This window comes from Lolium rigidum, chromosome 4, assembly GCF_022539505.1.
Source record: "Lolium rigidum isolate FL_2022 chromosome 4, APGP_CSIRO_Lrig_0.1, whole genome shotgun sequence".
In the NCBI taxonomy this organism is placed as follows: domain Eukaryota; kingdom Viridiplantae; phylum Streptophyta; class Magnoliopsida; order Poales; family Poaceae; genus Lolium; species Lolium rigidum.
This window is the reverse complement of record NC_061511.1, coordinates 178,530,423-178,549,558: the sequence shown is the minus strand read 5'-3', so window position 1 is coordinate 178,549,558 and position 19,136 is coordinate 178,530,423. Positions and strand designations below refer to the sequence as shown.

The following is a 19,136-nucleotide window of genomic DNA, read 5'->3' as shown; positions in this document are numbered from 1 at the left end:
GGCCACCCCAAGAACCACCAAGGTGGCCGCACCCCTTAGTGGCCGGCGCCCCCCTCTCCCCAAACCCTAGCCGCCCCGCTCCTCCACTTCCCGCACGCTTAGCGAAGCTCCGCCGGATTTCTCCACCACCACCGACACCACGCCGTCGTGGCTGTCGGATTCAAGAGGAGCTACTACTTCCGCTGCCCGCTGGAACGGGGAGGTGGACGTCGTCTTCATCAACAACCGAACGTGTGACCGAGTACGGAGGTGCTGCCCGTTCGTCGCGCCGTGATCAAGATCTTCTACGCGCTTTTGCAAGCGGCAAGTGAACGTCTACCGCAGCAACAAGAGCCTCATCTTGTAGGCTTTGGAATCTCTTCAAGGGTGAGACTCGATAACCCCCTCGTTGCTACCGTCTTCTAGATTGCATCTTGGCTTGGATTGCGTGTTCGCGGTAGGAAAATTTTGGTTTTCTATGCAACGTTATCCTACACAAAGTGGGGTTGAAGAGGCGCCACAGGGGGGCCAGACCACCCCATGGTGCGGCCTGGGTGTGGCCCGCGCCTAGGGGTGGTGTGGACCCCCCATGCCTAAATCCTCCGCCTATTTATACATCTTCTTGGGTAAACCCTGGATACCCGAGTCTCCATCCACGAAAAGTTCCATCGTGGCCGCCATCGCAGAACCCATCTCGGGGGGTTGTGAAGCTCTTCTCGGCACCCTGCCGGAGGAAAAAATCATCATCAGAGGCATCTACATCGTCATGCCCGCCTCTGAAGTGATGCGTGAGTAGTTCATCCCTAGACTACGGGTCCACATCAGTAGCTAGATGGTTGTCTTCTCCAATTTATGCTTCATGTTTAGATCTTGTGAGCTGCTCTACATGATCAAGATCATCCTTATGTAATCCTACATGTTGTGTTTGCTGGGATCCGATGAATATTGTATACAATGTTGAGGTCGATTATATATTCATGTCATATATTATTTGTGATCTTGCATGCTCTTCGTTGCTAGTAGATACTCTGGCCAAGTAGATGTTTGTGACTCCAAGGGGTATTTATGCTCAATAGTAGGTTCATACCTCTAGTAATCTAGGAGAATGACAATAACTTCTAAGATTGTAGATGTGCTGTTGCTACTAGGGAGAAAACAACAATGTTTTCTCCGAGGGTAATCCTATTGTTTACTTTACACATATTGCTTAATGTGATAATCTATTGCTTGCAACTTAATACTGAAAGGGGTTCGGACGATAACTGGAAGGTGGATTATTATTCATAGACGCAGTTGGATTACGGTCTATGTATTATATTGTAATGCTCAATCAAATCTCATAGTAATCATCTTGTCATGTATGATCGATATTCTGTCAATTGTCCAGCTGTAATTTATTCACACAACATGCTATTTATCTTTATGGATAGACACCTCTAGTGAACTGTGGATCCCGGTCCTTTCCTTTTACACTGATAAATTTATCTATTGCAATCATGTTCTGTTAACTTTTTGTAAACATCTCTTTCCACTCGATACGTTTAATCCTTTGGGTTCAGCAAACCGGTGAGATTAACAACCTCACTGCAAGTTGAGGCAACATACTTTGGTTGTGTTGTGTGCAGGTTCCATATTGTTGCTGACGTCGATAGTGCGCTCTGCCACTAGTTAGATAGTACCACCTTCAGAAGTCACGCCTTTCTCCTACTGGTCGATTAAACCTTAGTTTCGTACTGAGAAAAAACTTGCTGTTGTGCTCATCATGTCTTCCTCTTGGGATTTCCCAACCGCTACCACAACAGCGCTAAACAAGATTATCTGGCGCCATAACCGGAGCACCATCAATGGTGGCTATCGATTCTTCAATACGCTGACGGTACAATCCTCTTTATAGAATATGACCTTGAGAAAGTAAACATGTGATTATTATTACTCGCACAACACCTACCAATTTAAGATTGGTCCATGCACCATATCATACTGTCAGTAGATAGGACTTCTACTTATTCACATCATAAAATCATATTTGTACTACGAAGCCTATGCATTAATACACGATAAATATACGAGCAACCATGGCAAAATTGTAAGCAGTGTAACCTTACACTGTTTGCTGAATAGTAAACTTGGTTCCAATAGTCAAATACGTATTTGTCTTGCCTTGTATCCTTTTTCAATTGGCATATCCACGAGCCCAATCGTTAGCAAGTTTCACATGATTGCTTATTACTTGATATCCTCACTCACTTCAATGCAACCAAACTTTGTACCGTACAAATATAACATCCATCACGTAATGAACAATGCATCACCGTGAAAAATATCCATCAGTCTATTACCATAAGCAAAACTCAACCTTATTTGTTGAATTGTTTTATTCAGGCCAATTTGTCATGGGAGTGCACATGAATGGTCAGTGATGATTGGTGAACGATCATGTTTTTTGAAAATTTCACTACTAGCATACTACATGATGAACTAAGTCTCAATGCATACCAATAAAAAAAAAGAATACCTCGAACATAACTACAACTCAACATAGTGAACTACAGTGACTCATCACCTTGGTCAAACTTATAATAGCATCAACTTATAATAGCTGTGCGTGCGAAATGACTTGGAAACGTCTGAACATCTCTTTTTCCAGTGTGAGTTTGCACACCAATGTTGGCTTTTCTTAAATATCCAATGGGATTGTTCAAGACCGTTTGCTGAAAAATTTATGGCAGCCAAGGCGGCTTTTATTGGTCCTTGTTTTTTCGAAGTCTTTGCTTGTGCAGCCTGGAACATTTGGAAAGTCAGGAATGATTTGATTTTCATCAGTAACCCAGCCTCCTTTAGTAGATGGAAAGTTTGCTTCCAAAGTGATATACTCTTGCATCGCTACAAGGTCAAAACAGCTTATGTTCAACCCCTAGTTGAATGGCTCGCCAATATATTTCTGTAATTTTCTTCTTTCTTCTTAAACACTCTTTTCCACCTTGATTTCATAAGCCTTGGTTAAGGCTAGCTGTAACTTGTAAATATTCGTTATATATAAAAAATTACACCGTAGGGACTTTTCCCTACGGTACAGGTGTCAAAAAAAATTAAATGTTAGTTGATTATTATTTTTTCTTGTCTCATTCGTGTTTGACTATAATAAAGAAAATTCATACGAAAATGTTTTTTCTTAGAAATATGAAATACGACCAACACATATGCACAATCTCGAGTCGTGACCACTCCTTATCATGCTCACACAACGAATGCACCATACTGAGTCATGGAGATTCAGGGACCCATGTTACCATATGATACTGCCACAAAAGAGGACTTCTAGATTTGCACATCATAAATCAACACAATACTATAAATTAATAAGTGATAAATAGGTCACCTAACGAGGTAAAAAGTAAGAGCATAACTCTTCAACCAATTGGCATGTATGGTGATTTTTGTTCCAAAAAAAATTATACTTATATTAGCTCACACATTTCTTCAGCCAGCTACCGCGTTATCTCCTGCCCATTCATGAGTATGCACCATGTTGTTGGTTGGGCAGGGGAGCATGCTGCTCCCCTACTCCCACTGCACACATGGCCTTGACGAGTTGACTTGAAGAGGAAAGAGGTGAAGAGACGCATACGACACACATGATGTCCATCAGTGTATGATAACAAGTCTTACAAAATTTCCTAACTGGTGTCCTTGTTCATTGCATGCAAATGCATGGTCTCTAAAACCCACAAATATAACGATTCTCTAGCTTCATCTTGCAAAAATGTGCCCTTGGTTATGAGCAACATTAAAACTTATAATCAATTTTATTTTGATGTCTTATCGTCCCAATTGTTACTTGACCAACATATTGGTTGCTAGTTGATTATAATATGGTAAAGGTTTTAACGGGGTGGTAACTTTCACTGACACACATGTGCGTGCAAAATCGATTAGTATTCCACTAAATGGAAATTATGACTCAATTTATAGAAATAACAAATAAGTAACACATACCTTGAACATGTCCATCCATCTGAAGTAACTAGTTCATTTATCTAAGGTACCTATACAATTGACATAGCCAGTTATCGCTTCATATATCAAATTTGTAATAGCAACAGACTAAGGGCTAGCTAACTAGTTATAGTTTTATTTCCTTGTTGGCTTATTACGAGAAAGAAAACTGCTATTGTAAACTTGTATGTTTCACTGGAAATACTGATTACAATGTACATGCGCACCCGCACTCTCCCAATGCCAACACACATAATGTCTAGGGTAGAGTTATGTGCATTTATTTTATTTGTGAAGGCAACACCTACGGCTTGATACTGACGTCGTCGCTACTCACTGAAAAAACATCATAGTAGTGATATATACATGGTAATAAACATTGGGTTTGATCCATAATTAGCTGAAACTATAACCACCCCGACTAGTCACACAATAAATCACTAGTTATTTCCTACGAACATGGTTCATATTTATCATGGAGGATTTTTACATGTCCTCCATACTATATGTACCTTTTATTTAGAGAACGAATGTGCCTAGTTATGTGAAACAGGAAATTCTATTGCAATATGATTGAAAGCAAAAATAAATAAAAATTAGGGGGCACACACAAACTTCCATCATAAACACATATTATGATAATTTGTTAGTTGGTGTCTTTATATTCATTGCTAGTTCAACTTTGTAGCCCACAATGATCACACCATCTTAGCATGTTCACAAATCTTACTCTTAAAAAACATCATAGACAATGATGTTTCAGAAAACCACTCCAACTTAATTTATATCAAACGTATATACCATAGTCACGATGAATAGGGGCTCTCTAACAAGTATTTTTTCCTTCTTCCGTGAGTCTAGTATATAGTATAGTCAGCTTAAATTGTACCTTCATCTAATCAACTATTGCGATAACTCCCCACATTGACAAGTAAAGTGGACTACCCGGGCTACCCGCAAATTAAGCATCTCCCTTCTCGGTTGGGCATTAGATGCGCTCTCTCGCAGGCACTCCGTGATGCACATGCGGAGAGAGGGACGTACATATGCTAGCAATATAAGGCGGGTTCTCCATGAGCATACTTTAATAAGTTTCCGTTGATTGAATATTAACTTATGCCCTTGTTCACTGCGATGCGATGCAAATGAATTCATTGGTTCTTGGAGACAAATCATGGTCCATATTTATGTTGGAGGCTTTGTACATGTCCTCTTTATTTAAAATGACTATATGGGCAGGCTCATAAACATGCAGATGCATAATAACTAAAATGAAAATATTATGAAGAGTACAAATCTAAGGCAAACACGTATTTCCATCAGGAACACGTCTTATGGCCATCTATTCACCGATGTGCTTATTAATTCAATACTTTGCAGCCCTGAATGATGACCCACTGCCCATCACATGGTAGCAAACAATAAATCACCACGCAGAATATGCTCTCGGTTTAATAATCCAAGTGTCCCCAATATCAATGGAGAAATGTCTCATGCCGATCAACTGTTACATTGAGAGGAACACATCACTCTAATGGCTGCAAAATGATGTATATACGGAGAACGTTTTTTCAGAGCCTCCATTGCTACACCAAAACATCCATATTCGTGGCAACCAACAACTATTACACGGTAAACTCCGTCGATGATTCATTGAAACGATAAAGAAGAAATACCTTGAGCCAGCATGTCCATGGGATGGTAATTACAACTCAACATAGTCAACAATGATGACTGAAAGAAAGTCCTATTGAAAAATCTTACTACTCTTGAAATCTGCAGCCCAACCAATGACATTTAGGAACATCACTCATGCTCAATAATCTACTATGTAGAAACGACAGAGAAGGAATACCCTTGAGCCAACCTATCCATGGTATGGTAATTACTAGTACAACTCAACATAGTCAACAGTGGTGACTCAAAGAAAGTCCTATTTACAAATCTTGCTCTTGAAAACCGCAGCCCGGACAATGACATTTAGGAAAAAAAATCACTCATGCTTAATCTACGTGAGATCTATAGACTATTATTACAGTCGCTGCAAATAAAGGGATAGCTAATCAATCAGTTTCGTTTCCCTTCTCCGGCTGACCGAAGAAGATGAAAGAAGCAATCCAGTAACATGTTCCATATTTATATTTTGGAGACTTTTTTTTTTTTTTGAAACGAGGCAAAAGCTTTGCCTTTCATTGATATAGGAGAAAAGAGTTGGTCCGTTTATGAGGAAAACTGGCCGAAAAAACCGTTACAACACGACACCACACGCCAGCCCCGAGGCTGCGCTCCATACGGGTCGACGACCATCCAGGTCGACACCACACCTCAACGCAACAGGCGGAGGCGAAAGACCGGAGCCACCGCTCCAACTACCACGCCGACCCCAAGGCCGCGCCCCGCCTGACCGAAGACGAACCCGACTCCGTCGAACCACCAAAACACTCCACAAGTCCCTCTGTCCGGTGGACATCCAAAGCGAGGCCCCAAGAGGCAAAGCGACACGAGAGCGCCGCCCACGCCCGAACCCGGGAGGGGTCTAGGGTTTCCCCCGGAGAGCCCGAGCGGAGAACAAGAAACTCCCGCTTCGACGACGCCTTCAAGAAGTATGTGGCGCCCACGGGCGTCACCATCGTCGGTCCTGGCCGACCGCCAAGACAGAGCTTTCGCCCAACAAAGAGTTCCAAGACCTCGCGCCCGCCCAACAGGGACCGGCACAAACCACCACCTCCAACCGCTGAGCAACATTTTGGAGACTTTGAGCGCGTCCCCGATGGTATGTACGTACACACATAGGTTTCGTGAAACATGCTGTGGAATCCGGATCGCAATATAAAAAAACCAACAAACCAAACCCCAAAAAGAATACAAATCGGAAGCAAGCACGAACTTCCGTCACGGACACGTCAGCCTGTATCTCACTCGCGCACGCAACCGAACGTTATCAGAAAGAAAAAAAATACTAGACGGGAATAAAGAATATCTGGGCCAGCCAGCCAGACGGACGGCTGCGCGCGGGGCGGAGAACGTTGACCGCGCGTGTGAACCGTCGGATGGGGCGGGATGTCGGCATCAGGCCGTCGCCATTTTGCTTACGGCCCAAGAAAAATCACACGCAACTTGGCATCCAAGTTTAGCGCGCCGCCACCCCACCGCCAGGCGGGCCCCACCCTCGCCCGGACCCGCACGTCGGTGGCAGGGCCAACGGTAAGGCGGTGGGCGCAGTATTAATGCCTCGCAAGTGGGCACGACAAAGGCGTGGACCCGCCCGCGTTAGTATTTTCCCAACACCAATAATAATTCATCCACCGCCGCACGGCTCTCCTCTCCCCCAACTTTCCTCTCGCCTTCTCGCCCGCCGCCGCCCGCCGCCGTCCGGAGCCCGAGCCCTCGCTCTGACCAGCCGAGTCTCGCTCGCCGCCGGTGCTGGGAGGATCGGCGGGGTGCGCCTCCGGCCGTCGTCGCCGGGGCTGAAGTTGGCTCCGTGAGGGAGTCCTAGCGGGGGTGACCGGGGGTTAGATCGGACGAGATGAACCGCATAAATTCCTTCGCCGCCACCTCCGCTGACGCTTCTGCTAACCCTAGGTAAGCGTCTCCACGCTGGATCGGTCGATTCGGTTGGTGGTCTCCGCGTGGATCTGCGCGACTTTGCCCGATTGTTCCGTCGTTATTATAATTATATGTTTTTTTGTATGCTGCTAGAATTTACTTGCGTGAGAACTAGGGCTTTTTCATGCGGATTGCTGAGACATGAAGTAGTACTGGTAGATTTAGGATTTATGAAGCAGATTCCATGTACGATCGACTTGCTAAATCTTAAAATTTTCAACTTTTGATGCGCAACTACCTGTGAATTTTATGTTAAGTTCATCAGCAACATGCTTTCCGATGGGGAAATTAACTGGGCACTTTTTTTATCATGATAATTCTGTTGAATTCCACGTTGGACAGCATATATGCCTTGTTACCTTCTATGATTGCTCGACTAGCCCAACTTTACATCATTTATTTATGGTTCCCGGCTTTTTTCAAATTTTACGTATTTCGCGCGCTTTTTCGTCGACGTAGACTAACACATATTAGCTTATAGGATTCAGACAGGTATGCTGTTGATATTTTGTTGTTGTATCTTTTGATGCGATGAATTTTACGTTAGTTCATCAGCACCATGCTTGTGGGATTCCGATGGAGAAATTAAGTGGCCACTTTCTTTATCATGATAATTCTGTTGAATTCCACGTTGGACAGAATCTGCCTTGTTACCTTCTATGATTGCTTGACTAGGCCAACTTTACATCATTTATTTGTGGTTCCCCGCTTTTTTTCAAATATATTTGATTTACGTGTTTCGCGCGCTTTTTTCGTTCACGTAGACCAACACATGTTAGCTTTTAGAATTCAGACAGATATGCTGTTGATGTTTTGTTGCTGTATCTTTTTATCATCTAGACCATCATGCTAATGTATTGAAATTGTTTTTGTGGAATTTACTCTCATGATTACGTGCTCAGAGAACGTACCCTTGATTTAAGTTGTTCGAGATTTTATGTAACCGCTGGTTAATAACATAGGCTAATTTTTCCTTTTCCAGGACTACTTCTTCTTTTATGTTGCCTCTCTCTCACCCGACCTTTCCTAGTATTCTCCTCGTCGACAACGTAGTAGATTATCTTCAGAAGTTTCTGCATTAGCTTAGTGTAAATACTAGACTCGTGGGCTTTAGTTTGCTAGAAGGAATTAGTCTCTGTTTGGCGTTCTTCTCTACTGGAAACAATGGCTGCGATGAACGAAAAGGTGTTGGCTAAATGCGCAAAGAACGCAACTAGCCTCAAGAGGAAGCGGGACTGCCCCGCTGCAAACCATGCTGATGCCGGCAACACCTCTCAAGTGCATCAGCGTACTGCTGGAAACTCTGATATCAGGTTGTATGTTGGTGAAGATCGCAAGGCGAACATCGCGTGCCACTTAAACAGGCAGATTTTGCAGGGCTACCAGAACTTCATGGCTAGTTCTACCCCGAAGCGTATCCTGCTCCGCCAAGGTGGCAACTGGAAAGAATTTCCAGACAAAATTGTCAAGCTGGCCCAGGTTGATTTCAGGACAAAGAAGGCCATCACAGAACTCGCATATGAGAAGCGGCTCTACTTGCTCGACTTTGTCCACATGACATTCATAGACTCAAAGTCTGGTCTTCAGAGGCCGATAGCTTGGATTGATGATGCTGGAAGGCGCTACTTCCCAGAAGTATTTGTTGAAGATCAGGTCTTATATAGGAGGAAGGATCTTGGCAACGGGAATCACGTCTATGTTAAAGCTGAGCCTAATGGGACACATGAAATAAATGACCAGTTCGGAGCAGCGGAGAGCTCTGCTGAAAGCTCCAACTTTGAGTCAAGTACTGAAGAAGTTTCCAGTGCCAAGAGAGTTAAGGCTGTGAAGAGTATCATCCAGAAGAAAGTTTTGGAAGTTGGAGAAAATGTTGGTGAAAATGAACCGATGCCTACAGCCTTTAGTTCTCAACCACAGCAAGATAAGCTGGGTGGGCAGTCACAACATGGAGTTGTGCAGACACTGTTGATGCAGGGAATGGGCAATGTTATTGGTTCAAAGGACATTGTCGGTATCTACAGAACGCCTCTGGTGAATAATTGTAGAGAAGGACGTTTTGGTCTCTTCCAAAAACAGGTAAAGGCCACTACACGTCAGCATGGTAATGCAAATGTGCGTTATGCCTGGCTTCCTTGCTCGAAAGAAGTTGTGGATGAAATGATGCTGACTGGCACCTTGCAAGTTAAGAAGCCCACTAAGTGTCCACCCTATGGAACTGGCATAGTCCTTGCACCAGCTAATTGCTCCATTAACTGGTATTTGCTCTTGTCTCAGATTATCTCTTTGCCAAAAACTTACTATGAACACTATGGATATCTAACCCCTCTTCAGAAATTTTTGAAGTAGTATATTCACATCTGTCTTATTCTTCCCATTCCTGTTTTGTTATTTGTAGATAAATAGTTTCTGCAATTGTTTACATGTTTTATATGTCAACTTACGCTGTATAATAATTTATTTATTTCCATTCTTTAACATGTTTCGTCCTTTCCCTAACCACTGGAAACATTCAATATTTTGTATTACTTTCTGCAGTGTGAATTACTCTGATGTTGATGAAAATGGCATTGTCCATATGATGTTGTGCCGTGTTGTTATGGGGAACGTAGAAATAGTTCGCCATGGATCTAAGCAGCACCAGCCTAGTAGCGAGTATTTTGATAGCGGTGTAGATGACCTAAAAAACCCGCAGCATTACATTGTATGGGATATGAATCTGAATAGTCATGTCTATTCTGAATTTGTAGTCACCATCAAATTGCCTTCTAAATCCAAAGGTAATTTATCGCAACTGCTGCGTCATTTTTAGATTTTTATTTAGCTTTGTACAGTTCATGATATGTCAATCTCAATTATCATGTGATGGTGATCAAGCTCTCTCATCATGTGTCAGATTCCCTCTTCACACAAGAAGATTGTCAAGATTTGTCTGATGTTTCAATGGTGTTGAGTCCCAGTTCGCCGGACAGTGTATCACAGGTGAGATTTTCTACATTGGGAGTTGATAATATGTACTGTCAGACTAGAGTCAACTTCTGTTCTCATACAGACAAGTTCCTCTGTTGGAGCAGCAGGAGCATGCAGTAATTCAGATTGAGTGTCTGGCTCAACAGTGTTGACTTGTGCTTCCATTATGAGATTATAACTCAAGCTGATTGTAGTCTTTATGTTTGATAGAAATCTCCAAATATGATAAGTTTCCTGTTATGACCATGTTATGCCACTTACGTTGGGCAAGTTGTGACACCTGTTGACAACATTCTTCTATGTACAACCAGGACATGAACCTTGAGGCATCTCCAGCATTGGGTGGTCAATGTGCCCCCATGTTAGGAGGTTCAATGGCAAAAGCTCCAAGTACACCTTGGATGCCTTTCTCCATGTTATTTGCAGCTATTTCAACCAAAGTTCCTCGCGAGAATATGGACATGATCAATAACTGCTATGAAGAATTCAAGGTCTGCTGTTCTGTTCCTGACGTTCTCAGTTGGGAGCTTACCTTCTGCTTCTGTTGACAGCTGAGTTTACTTATATTTGTCTGTGTGTGTATTTATACCAGACCAAGAAAATAAGCCGAGTCGATCTAGTGAAGAGGCTAAGGCATATAGTAGGTGACAGAATGCTGGTATCCACAATAATTCGGCTCCAAGATAAGGTTTGAACCATTTTATTATTATTTTGAGGCACTCTTAGCTTCTCATTATGAAGTAGACTACCATGTCTCATCAGTCGGTAACACACAGCTTAGTGCTCTTAGGGCATTGAATAGCAACATGTAATTCACCTTGTGTTTATGTATCAACAGTTACCTCCGGTGGTCAGGCGTGAAGCACCCAATGTACCAGCCAAGCTTGTGGCTGAGCCACGAGATCAGTGATCATTGGTGAAAGAGATAAGGAACTGGTCGACTTTGACGATTACCCAGAACCAGGAGGCCATGAAACAAATGATGTCTTCTGAGTTGGTTGTGTCTGTCTATGCATATGCTGCTCTGTTTTTCTGTTTTAGTTGCAACAAGGAAACTGTTCGAGTATACTTGTGAACGTAAGGTTGTTAAATAGGAAAAGGCTCCTTGTTTACCGTTCTGTTTGGTTTTATCCAGACAACATTGAGTTTAGTTAATAATTGGCATTTTTGTTAACTTATACAGCTGCGAGATTGATATCTTGCGCTGCGCTTATATTTCTTCATGCGTGTACGCCTCATCTGCAGATGCAGTTTGAGCTCAGAAATTATCATTCTATCATGTACTCCCTCCGTTCTGAAATGTAAGACGTCGGGGATTCCACGTTCACTTTTTTTCACGCTATGGAATAATGTGAGTTTCCCGTTTTGCCCCTTATCGCGTCGCGCACGGACGCCTGTTCCCACTCTCACGGATACGCTCCTCGGTCCTGCTCTCCTCCCTTCGCTCCTCCAGGTCGCCGCGGCCACCTCCATGTCGCGCCCCACCGCCGGCGTCGTCTTCCTCTCGCGCCCCAGCGCCGCCGGCATCTTCCTGAACTTTTCCAAGCGCCGCCTTGCTCCCCGCCACCCTGTATACTCTCGAATCTCGCCCGCGACGACGCAAATGGTCGGAGGTCAAAGGTCGCATTTTCACGAGCCGGTGACGAGCTGCTGGGAGAGGAGGCGTTAGATCTGCGTGCTCGAGTTGCTGCTAGGCAAGGGGGCGCCGAGGTCGGGGCGGCGGTGGGGCGCGGTGCGGATGGCGGAGGCCGGGAGGACGCCCGACGCCGCCACGCCCCGGGCGATGCTCTCGGCCAGGTTGCCGGCCCCGACGAAGCCGAGCCGGAACGCAGCGGCGGCGGGCGTGGGCTGGGGAGGCGCGGCCATTGCGACGAGGAGGGGAAGGGAGCGGCGCGGCGCGGCGGCTGGGGGTTGTTCGCAGGAAAGCTGCTGGCACGGGTCTGGACTCTGTGTGCTGAAGATCTGCGTGCTCCGGCGACGATTTGGCTGGGTTCGCGGATCACCGTGAGAGATGGCGGTGGACTTCTCTGGTGGGAGCCGCCAGGAGCCGCGTCGAACTCTTGGTTCGTACACCTCCTGATTCATCTTCCTTCTTTTCTTCTTGACCAGTCAATTAATCTGATTCTGAGAATCACTGTTTTGCGTTGCTGCAGCGCCCAAGACGACGGTCTCGTCAAACTGTTGTGGTCGTCCAACAGCGTCGTCATGCACAGCCAGCCACCGCCGGTGCGGGAACTCGAGGCAGCCTTCGTGGTCGACGACATCTCACCGAGATGGTGCTCTTCTCGGAGATCTTCTGCCAAATGCCAGCGGACGCCGGTCACAGCAGCACGGGCAAGCGGAAGCAGAGATACGCCACCGGGAGCCCCAGCGAGGTTATGCGGGCCGTGGAGTATGAGTCTGCTCACTCGGCTGCTGTGACGAAGCGTGAGCCTTCTTCCACAGGCAAACGGCGGCGTGAAGCCCAAGTGCACAACCTCTCGGAGAGGGTGCGTACCTGATTAAATACTTTGGTCTTCCTTGGAATATTCTTGTTCTGGCAGCCATTGCTGAGTGTTAACCGGCTTGGATCATCTGACGGATGCAGAGGAGGAGGGACAGGATCAACGAGAAGATGAGGGCTCTGCAAGAACTCATTCCCCACTGCAACAAAGTACAGTAATTCCATCTCTCTGCAAGTACTGTTAGGATATTATGATCACAGTTCTTAGCAGGATCGGTCTGATGATCACTGTCTTTTATTTACAACCTCTGTTCTAATGAATAGAATGCCATTGTTCATGTCAGTTCAGGCCATTAAAATTAGCAGATCATTAGATTAAGTGATTAACATTGTTGGAAGCAATGCCCGCAAAAAGAAAACATTGTTGGAAGCAAGTGGTTTGTTACAAACATGAACAGATTCTTCTAGGACATTCAGAAAACTAATGTTACCTGATGGCCAATATGGCACAAGATGAACCAAGAAAAGATAGAGGTCTTTGCCCTGTTCTATTTTTGTGCATATCGTACCTAACCTGTCACCTCTTGTATTGTGTACATGTATGTATGCTTGAACAGTTAAGTCTCCTACCTGTCACGCTAGTGATTCATGTGAATATATCACGGTTAGGCAGTGTGGTGCTTTGAACTGCATGTTTTATACTGCCAGGCACATAACAAGGCCACTAGAAAGAAAGCAGTAGTGTTATTAGTGGTTACTAATGGTAACTTCACTCATATTTACTACTGCTTGTAAGTCTTTGTTTCCTCTGTACCACTAGAATGTAAAATTAATAAAAAATATATTGCTCCATGAAAATGGGATAAATCTGTGTTAGCAATCTAAATCTTTTGTTATTGAAGTGTGAGCTACAACTTCATAAAACCTGGGTTAGTTGATGGTGCCTGTCATTGATACATGACCCATGACCTCAGTACCTCGCCTCACTAGTGTAAAACCTGGAGTAGACAATTAGAGTTAGAGGCTAGAGCTTACCCGCAAAAAAAAAAAAGAGTGTATCTAAACCTGGAGTGTTTTATTAATTGGAGTATATGTTTCGCTTGGTGTAACTGTTTACTTATAAAGATCATGAAATTTGGTCAGGACAACAACACTTAGTTCTTCTGGTGGTGTCTATTATGTAGATATATGACCTGTTTGTATACAGGGGTTTGATCTTGGGCAAGTTTGGCATTGGCTGGAGATGTGTTTTCTTTCTGCACTGACACATGTTCTTTAAGGTTATTTTCAGAGTAAGTGAGGTCTCATGGTATATTACAGGATTTCCATTGCTAGTTGGGAACTTCTCCTTTTCAAATTTATAGCCCAATGGATTTTTACTGATTTTCAGGTTGTTGTCAGTAACCTATCTGCTCGATATGCGAGCGGGAGTGCTCTATCTGCTCTTCGATGGTGATTGGTGCGGAGGAGATCGTCATCCGCATTATCTGCGACCATGTGGACGTCTTCCATGTCCTCAGCGACCACGCCACAGTCGCCGCCGTGCTCCATCAGAGGGAGAGCAACATAGCCAATCATCGACCCTTATAGGCCCCTCCATTGTTCATGGAGCTTTGGAGGCAATCATTGTCAGGTTAGGCAGGCTTCTCTCTATTTCAGGCTCAAGTACTCCAGTGGCACTGAACAGTAATTTTTTTCCAGTGGCACTGAACAAAGTTATGCTTCCTTTTGCAAAGATGGTGGAGGAGCGACGTGCTGGGGGCACATAAGCTGCTGGGGCAGTGGGTCATGGCGATGTGCTGGAGGCAGAGGAGCTGCTGCGGCAGAGAACAACGGCGAGCTGTTGAGGCGGAGGAGTCCCGTCAGATGCTGGAGAGGACGAGCACGGGGAGGTGCTGGGGCGAACGAGCACGAGGTCATTGGAGCGGAGGAGTCTCGTCAGGTGCTGGAGCGGAGGATCACGGGGAGGCGCTGGGGGCGGAGGATCACGGGGAGCCGCTGGTGCGCGGAGGAGCACGGGGAGGCGCTGGGGACGGAGGAGCACCGGGAGGCGCTGGGGCGCGGAGGAGGACGGGAGGAGCACGGGGAATCGCTGGGGCGCGGAGGAGGACGGAGGAGCACGACGAGCAGATCTCAAATTTAGCTGAGGGTAGATTGGGAAATTCACTGGATTTCACCTGGTCGGAAAAATTCCAGAACGTCTTACATTTCAGAACGGAGGGAGTACCATTAGCTGGTGGTTTATGAGGTCTCTTAATGCAATTTAAGGCATAATAGTAGAGGAGACAGAAAAGGGAAGGTTGAATGCTTTGTATAATTGTCACAGGCTTTCTTTACATCGTTGGACAATAGAAGGCCACACAATGAATGAAGCCTCTAAAGAGAAAAACAGTGACAGAAGAAGCCTCGAACTGAAGGAAGAAGCTAGTTCAGATGGCGGGTGGGGCATCAGATTCAGGATCCCAGCCGGGTGGCCCGATGTTTGGCCAGTCCCCTCGACAACCTAGCCTCACGTAAAGGCTCTTCTTCCCTGCCATTACCACAAGTCCACAACTGTTTGTTAGTGACAAGATGGAAAATTTGTCTCTACTTTCTCACCAAATTTTGCTAATATTTCACACCTATAGTGGTCTGATGTTATGATGTATACCTGCTAGCTTCTTGTCTGCTAAGGTTAGTTGCTTCAGGGCAACGAGGCAGCCCTGCGCAACAGCTCGCGTGTACTCAGGGTCCCATCCACCCAGCTTCACCACCACATCTGCTTTTGCATAAGCAACGGTCCCACTGCTAACACTTCTCCGGGCTTCCTCTTTGGCAGAGGCTTCATCTACATGAACCAACACAGCACATCAGATGTAGCAAGAATCAGAATCTGCAGACCAATGCAGCAGCACACACAAAGGAAAAGGCTTCCTCACCACCGGCATCGGACACCGACAGCCACACCGTAAACCCAGAATGAAGGTACTGCCATCTGTCGAATCTGCTTGCTGCTCCTTGCTTACCACCTAGCGTCGCTACCACGGTACGGACATGGCTGCAAGAGATGTATTTCTTGAGATCAAATGGCAAGTGAGATCAACTGTAATCAACGAAAGCAGTAGGAGAAGCCCAGAAGGAAAAAACAACGTGCTAAGGCTTTCTAGGACGACACATTCCGCTTCGGCTACATTGTCCACTCCTTCTGTAGCCACCCCTGCAGGTAACTACATGTGAATAATTTGCTGCGGTGACATGGTCTTAAACTCTGCATGCCTACATATTATAAATCACCAAAATGACGTACAAGTATCGATAGACTTTTGAGTGGCACTCTCTAGCAGCTCACTTGTGCAAACTGGAAGATACCTGCAAAACATGCAGCACAACCACATCTAAGAAGCCTTATCTGCTATGAAGTAACAATTGTTATCGTGTTTATGGTAGCAAATTCCAAAGTTGGACATAACTGTTAACTGGTTTAAAATGGTGTAGGAGATCTTTAAAAAAAAGGTGCAGCAGAAACAAGAATGCAATTGGCAAACCGCATTATAAGACAGTGATGCACGCACCCAATGCCCTCAGCAATCTCTTTAGCAACCAACTCGTTAATATCCGTGGCATCTCCAACTATATGAATACTGATCCCTGTCAATAGCTGCGTGATCCCAGAAGTAAGGGATTTCCAAGACTCATCAATGTCAGGCCATTTCAACTCCTGTTCGACTTTCTTTAGATTCACCACCAACTGTTCCTCGTCAATGAACCTGTAAGAATGAAAGAAGTGAACAGATAAAACCTGACAGGCAATAAGCCCGCTGCTGAATTGCTGATACGTACCATATTGTCTCAGAAGACTTAACCCTGTCAAATAGTGTGGTAACATTCATCAGAGTCCTCAGTGTTCCGTCAGACTTGGCTCTGATCAGTATGGACATGTCATCGACATCCACAAAAACATCTCTTGAACTCTCAATACCAAGCTTTCCGATGTCCAGTCTCAGCTCCACCTCTCCGTTTCCGTCGGTGAACTATACAAATAATGTAAGCTAAATACTCCAACAATATGTCAAGATGCATATTGTCGAATATCATATTGTAAGGATGCAGAGGATTCAGAGAAGAAAGTTTTCAGAACTTATTACTAACAAAACCTAAATATCCACCTCTTATACAGCTCACAGGAGACCTAGATTCATATGGTTCATGGTATTCAATTGTACTATACGAAGCAAAGAGATCTCATAGCATGTCATCTCCCAAATAAGCACCATGCTCTACAATTATTTTGCAATTGATGTGTGTATTTGTTCCAGGACTAACATATGAGCACAAACAACGCCGCTGGGTGTGCAATTGTTGCACAGAACCAACTGATGTGATGCTTTAGAGGAATTAGGGGGGAACGACCATTGTAAAATGTGATAGTATAAGGTAACCTTTCATAGTTAACACCAAGTAATCTGCAATACATATAAGTTGCATCTTCTAGTCACAGTTCATTTCAGTGCATAGATGTGTTTGATGCTGTATGCAGGATTCAATGCACAATGAGGGAAACAGGGAGTTGTCTGCAAAATAATTTTATGTGACCTGGTCCACAAATTCACCTCCGTGGACCAACTCCAGCAATTGACACGTGGACAGGAGGCAGAAAATGTACAGGATTTGGTCGTCTATTTTTAGATATAAACTGCCACACATGACATGTGTCAATCGCTGGAGTTGGTCCAGGGAGGTGAATTTGTGGACCAAGTCCCATAAAATATTTTCCGATCTATGTGACTCATGTGGTTCATTGTACTCATATAACCTAAATAAAGGGAAGACCTCTCATAGCAAGCCATCTCCCGAATAATCTACAATGCTTTTTCTAAATGGTAGTACTGTACCATATTTATTTGATCCAAGACTAACACATGAGCACAAACATGGGGCTGGATGTCGAATCGGTACACGGTATGAGGTGATGCGATGCTAGTTAAGCAAAGAAATCCATTGCAAAATGTGGTCCAAGCTGACCATTTCCATAGTCCATAGTCCACTCCGAATGATCCGTAATGTATATGTTGAATCATGTTTATGGTCACACCGTAGCAATGCATTTGATGCGATTGTATGTACGATGAGGGAAACAGGGCGCTGCGTGATGCTATTGCAGATACTAGGAATCTCTGAAGTCTGAACATTTCCTCCTTGTGGCCTTGTTCTTCTCCTAGAACTGGGCAGGTTATGAAATCGTTGACAACAGGTGCGCATACTGAACTGGTGAAACCAAGTTTGCTAGCACTGATGTTGGTAATGGGAGTGCGGGACACAAATAAAAGGGCAGTTGGGGACACCGAGATGACAGAATTGGGGAAGGGGGTGAGAGCATAAGCAGATAAGGGTAGCAACTAGCAAGCATACGAGAACGGATGAGGTAAACAGAGAGAGCAGCGGATAATCAAGAGAGCGGTTGCTTACCTCGTAGTCGTACGCTGTGGCCGGCGACGCCGACGCGGATGTTCTGGGGCGGATGCGGAGGCGTCTAGCCGGCGGGGAGGCGGCAAGGAGAGAGCGCCGCCAAGCTGGCCGTGGAAGAGGAAGGCGAGTAGCACGGTAGTAGGATGTTGTGTGCCAGCTGGGGTTTGAAGGGAAGGGGGAGGAGCAGCAGGTGGTGGCTGCGGCAATGGACATGGCCGCCATTATTCTAGCATGGAGGACCCGGACTGTATGTACTTGTGCGTGTGACTGTGAGGCGGGGACTGCCTTAGCTTCTCCTCTCGTCAGAGCTAGGGAAGACAGTCTTTTTTTTTAACAAGGAGGTAAATACTATACATCGTCGTCCGATATGAAAACAAACACCGGACTAGCATCTTGCCGTTCGTTCGCCCGCACGCATCGGACGTCTTGTGGCTGGGCTATATAATGGCGTGAACCACACCATCGCTCGAGCCCTAGTGTCGCCGCCGCCATGTCTGTCAACCCTCACTGGTCTCCACTCGCCCGCTGCCGCTGTGTCCGACCCTCCTCGACGCCGCTCGTCCGCTTGAGCTTCTTGCGGGGCGCTCGTCGATGCCGCATGGCCCGTGGGCCGTGGCCTAGACCTTGAGCAGGTGCCCTCCAGGCTGACGACACTGGTGGAAAAAGGGTCTTTGGTAGCGGTTCGCAACTGCCATTAGTC

The 19,136-nt window shown here is 45.3% G+C and overlaps 3 protein-coding genes across 3 annotated transcripts; 2 read left to right on the top strand and 1 right to left on the bottom strand.

Annotated features, from left to right (window-relative positions):
- Positions 1-7,368: 7,368 nt before the first annotated feature.
- Positions 7,369-11,722, top strand: LOC124706444 (probable inactive poly [ADP-ribose] polymerase SRO1). The gene is made up of 7 exons (XM_047238110.1): positions 7,369-7,557; positions 8,564-9,836; positions 10,117-10,358; positions 10,475-10,560; positions 10,860-11,039; positions 11,141-11,236; positions 11,387-11,722. Exons 2-7 carry the CDS (start codon positions 8,746-8,748, stop codon positions 11,456-11,458), a joined length of 1,767 nt encoding a protein of 588 aa, XP_047094066.1. The 5' UTR covers positions 7,369-7,557; positions 8,564-8,745; the 3' UTR covers positions 11,459-11,722.
- On the top strand, positions 11,519-14,941 carry LOC124647845. Its single transcript, XM_047187711.1, has 9 exons — positions 11,519-11,574; positions 11,732-11,798; positions 11,905-12,256; positions 12,508-12,611; positions 12,702-13,037; positions 13,136-13,201; positions 14,199-14,283; positions 14,382-14,624; positions 14,728-14,941. The coding sequence occupies exons 1-7, from the start codon at positions 11,519-11,521 to the stop codon at positions 14,268-14,270; spliced, it is 1,053 nt and encodes a 350-aa protein (XP_047043667.1). The 3' UTR covers positions 14,271-14,283; positions 14,382-14,624; positions 14,728-14,941.
- Positions 14,942-15,279: 338 nt separating this feature from the next.
- Positions 15,280-18,725, bottom strand: LOC124706446 (probable inactive shikimate kinase like 2, chloroplastic). Its single transcript, XM_047238112.1, has 8 exons — positions 18,437-18,725; positions 16,811-17,001; positions 16,543-16,737; positions 16,278-16,339; positions 16,121-16,187; positions 15,910-16,028; positions 15,642-15,818; positions 15,280-15,521 (listed from the first exon to the last, which is right to left on the bottom strand). Exons 1-8 carry the CDS (start codon positions 18,656-18,658, stop codon positions 15,421-15,423), a joined length of 1,134 nt encoding a protein of 377 aa, XP_047094068.1. The 5' UTR covers positions 18,659-18,725; the 3' UTR covers positions 15,280-15,420.
- Positions 18,726-19,136: the final 411 nt, after the last annotated feature.

Bases quoted from the DNA above. Each gene is read 5' to 3' on its own strand.
- LOC124706446 (XM_047238112.1), bottom strand. From the start codon at position 18,658: ATGGCGGCCATGTCCATTGCCGCAGCCACCACCTGCTGCTCCTCCCCC. The intron at 16,340-16,542 runs GTGCGTGCATCA...CATGTTTTGCAG, and splicing joins GAGATTGCTGAGGGCATTGG to GTATCTTCCAGTTTGCACAA. The intron at 16,029-16,120 runs GTTGTTTTTTCC...CATCTCTTGCAG, and splicing joins GTCCTAGAAAGCCTTAGCAC to CCATGTCCGTACCGTGGTAG.
- LOC124647845 (XM_047187711.1), top strand. From the start codon at position 11,519: ATGAAACAAATGATGTCTTCTGAGTTGGTTGTGTCTGTCTATGCATAT. The intron at 11,799-11,904 runs GTTTGAGCTCAG...GAATAATGTGAG, and splicing joins ACGCCTCATCTGCAGATGCA to TTTCCCGTTTTGCCCCTTAT. The intron at 12,257-12,507 runs AGGTCGGGGCGG...CTGTGTGCTGAA, and splicing joins TGCTAGGCAAGGGGGCGCCG to GATCTGCGTGCTCCGGCGAC.
- LOC124706444 (XM_047238110.1), top strand. From the start codon at position 8,746: ATGGCTGCGATGAACGAAAAGGTGTTGGCTAAATGCGCAAAGAACGCA. The intron at 10,561-10,859 runs GTGAGATTTTCT...ATGTACAACCAG, and splicing joins CGCCGGACAGTGTATCACAG to GACATGAACCTTGAGGCATC. The intron at 11,040-11,140 runs GTCTGCTGTTCT...TATTTATACCAG, and splicing joins ACTGCTATGAAGAATTCAAG to ACCAAGAAAATAAGCCGAGT.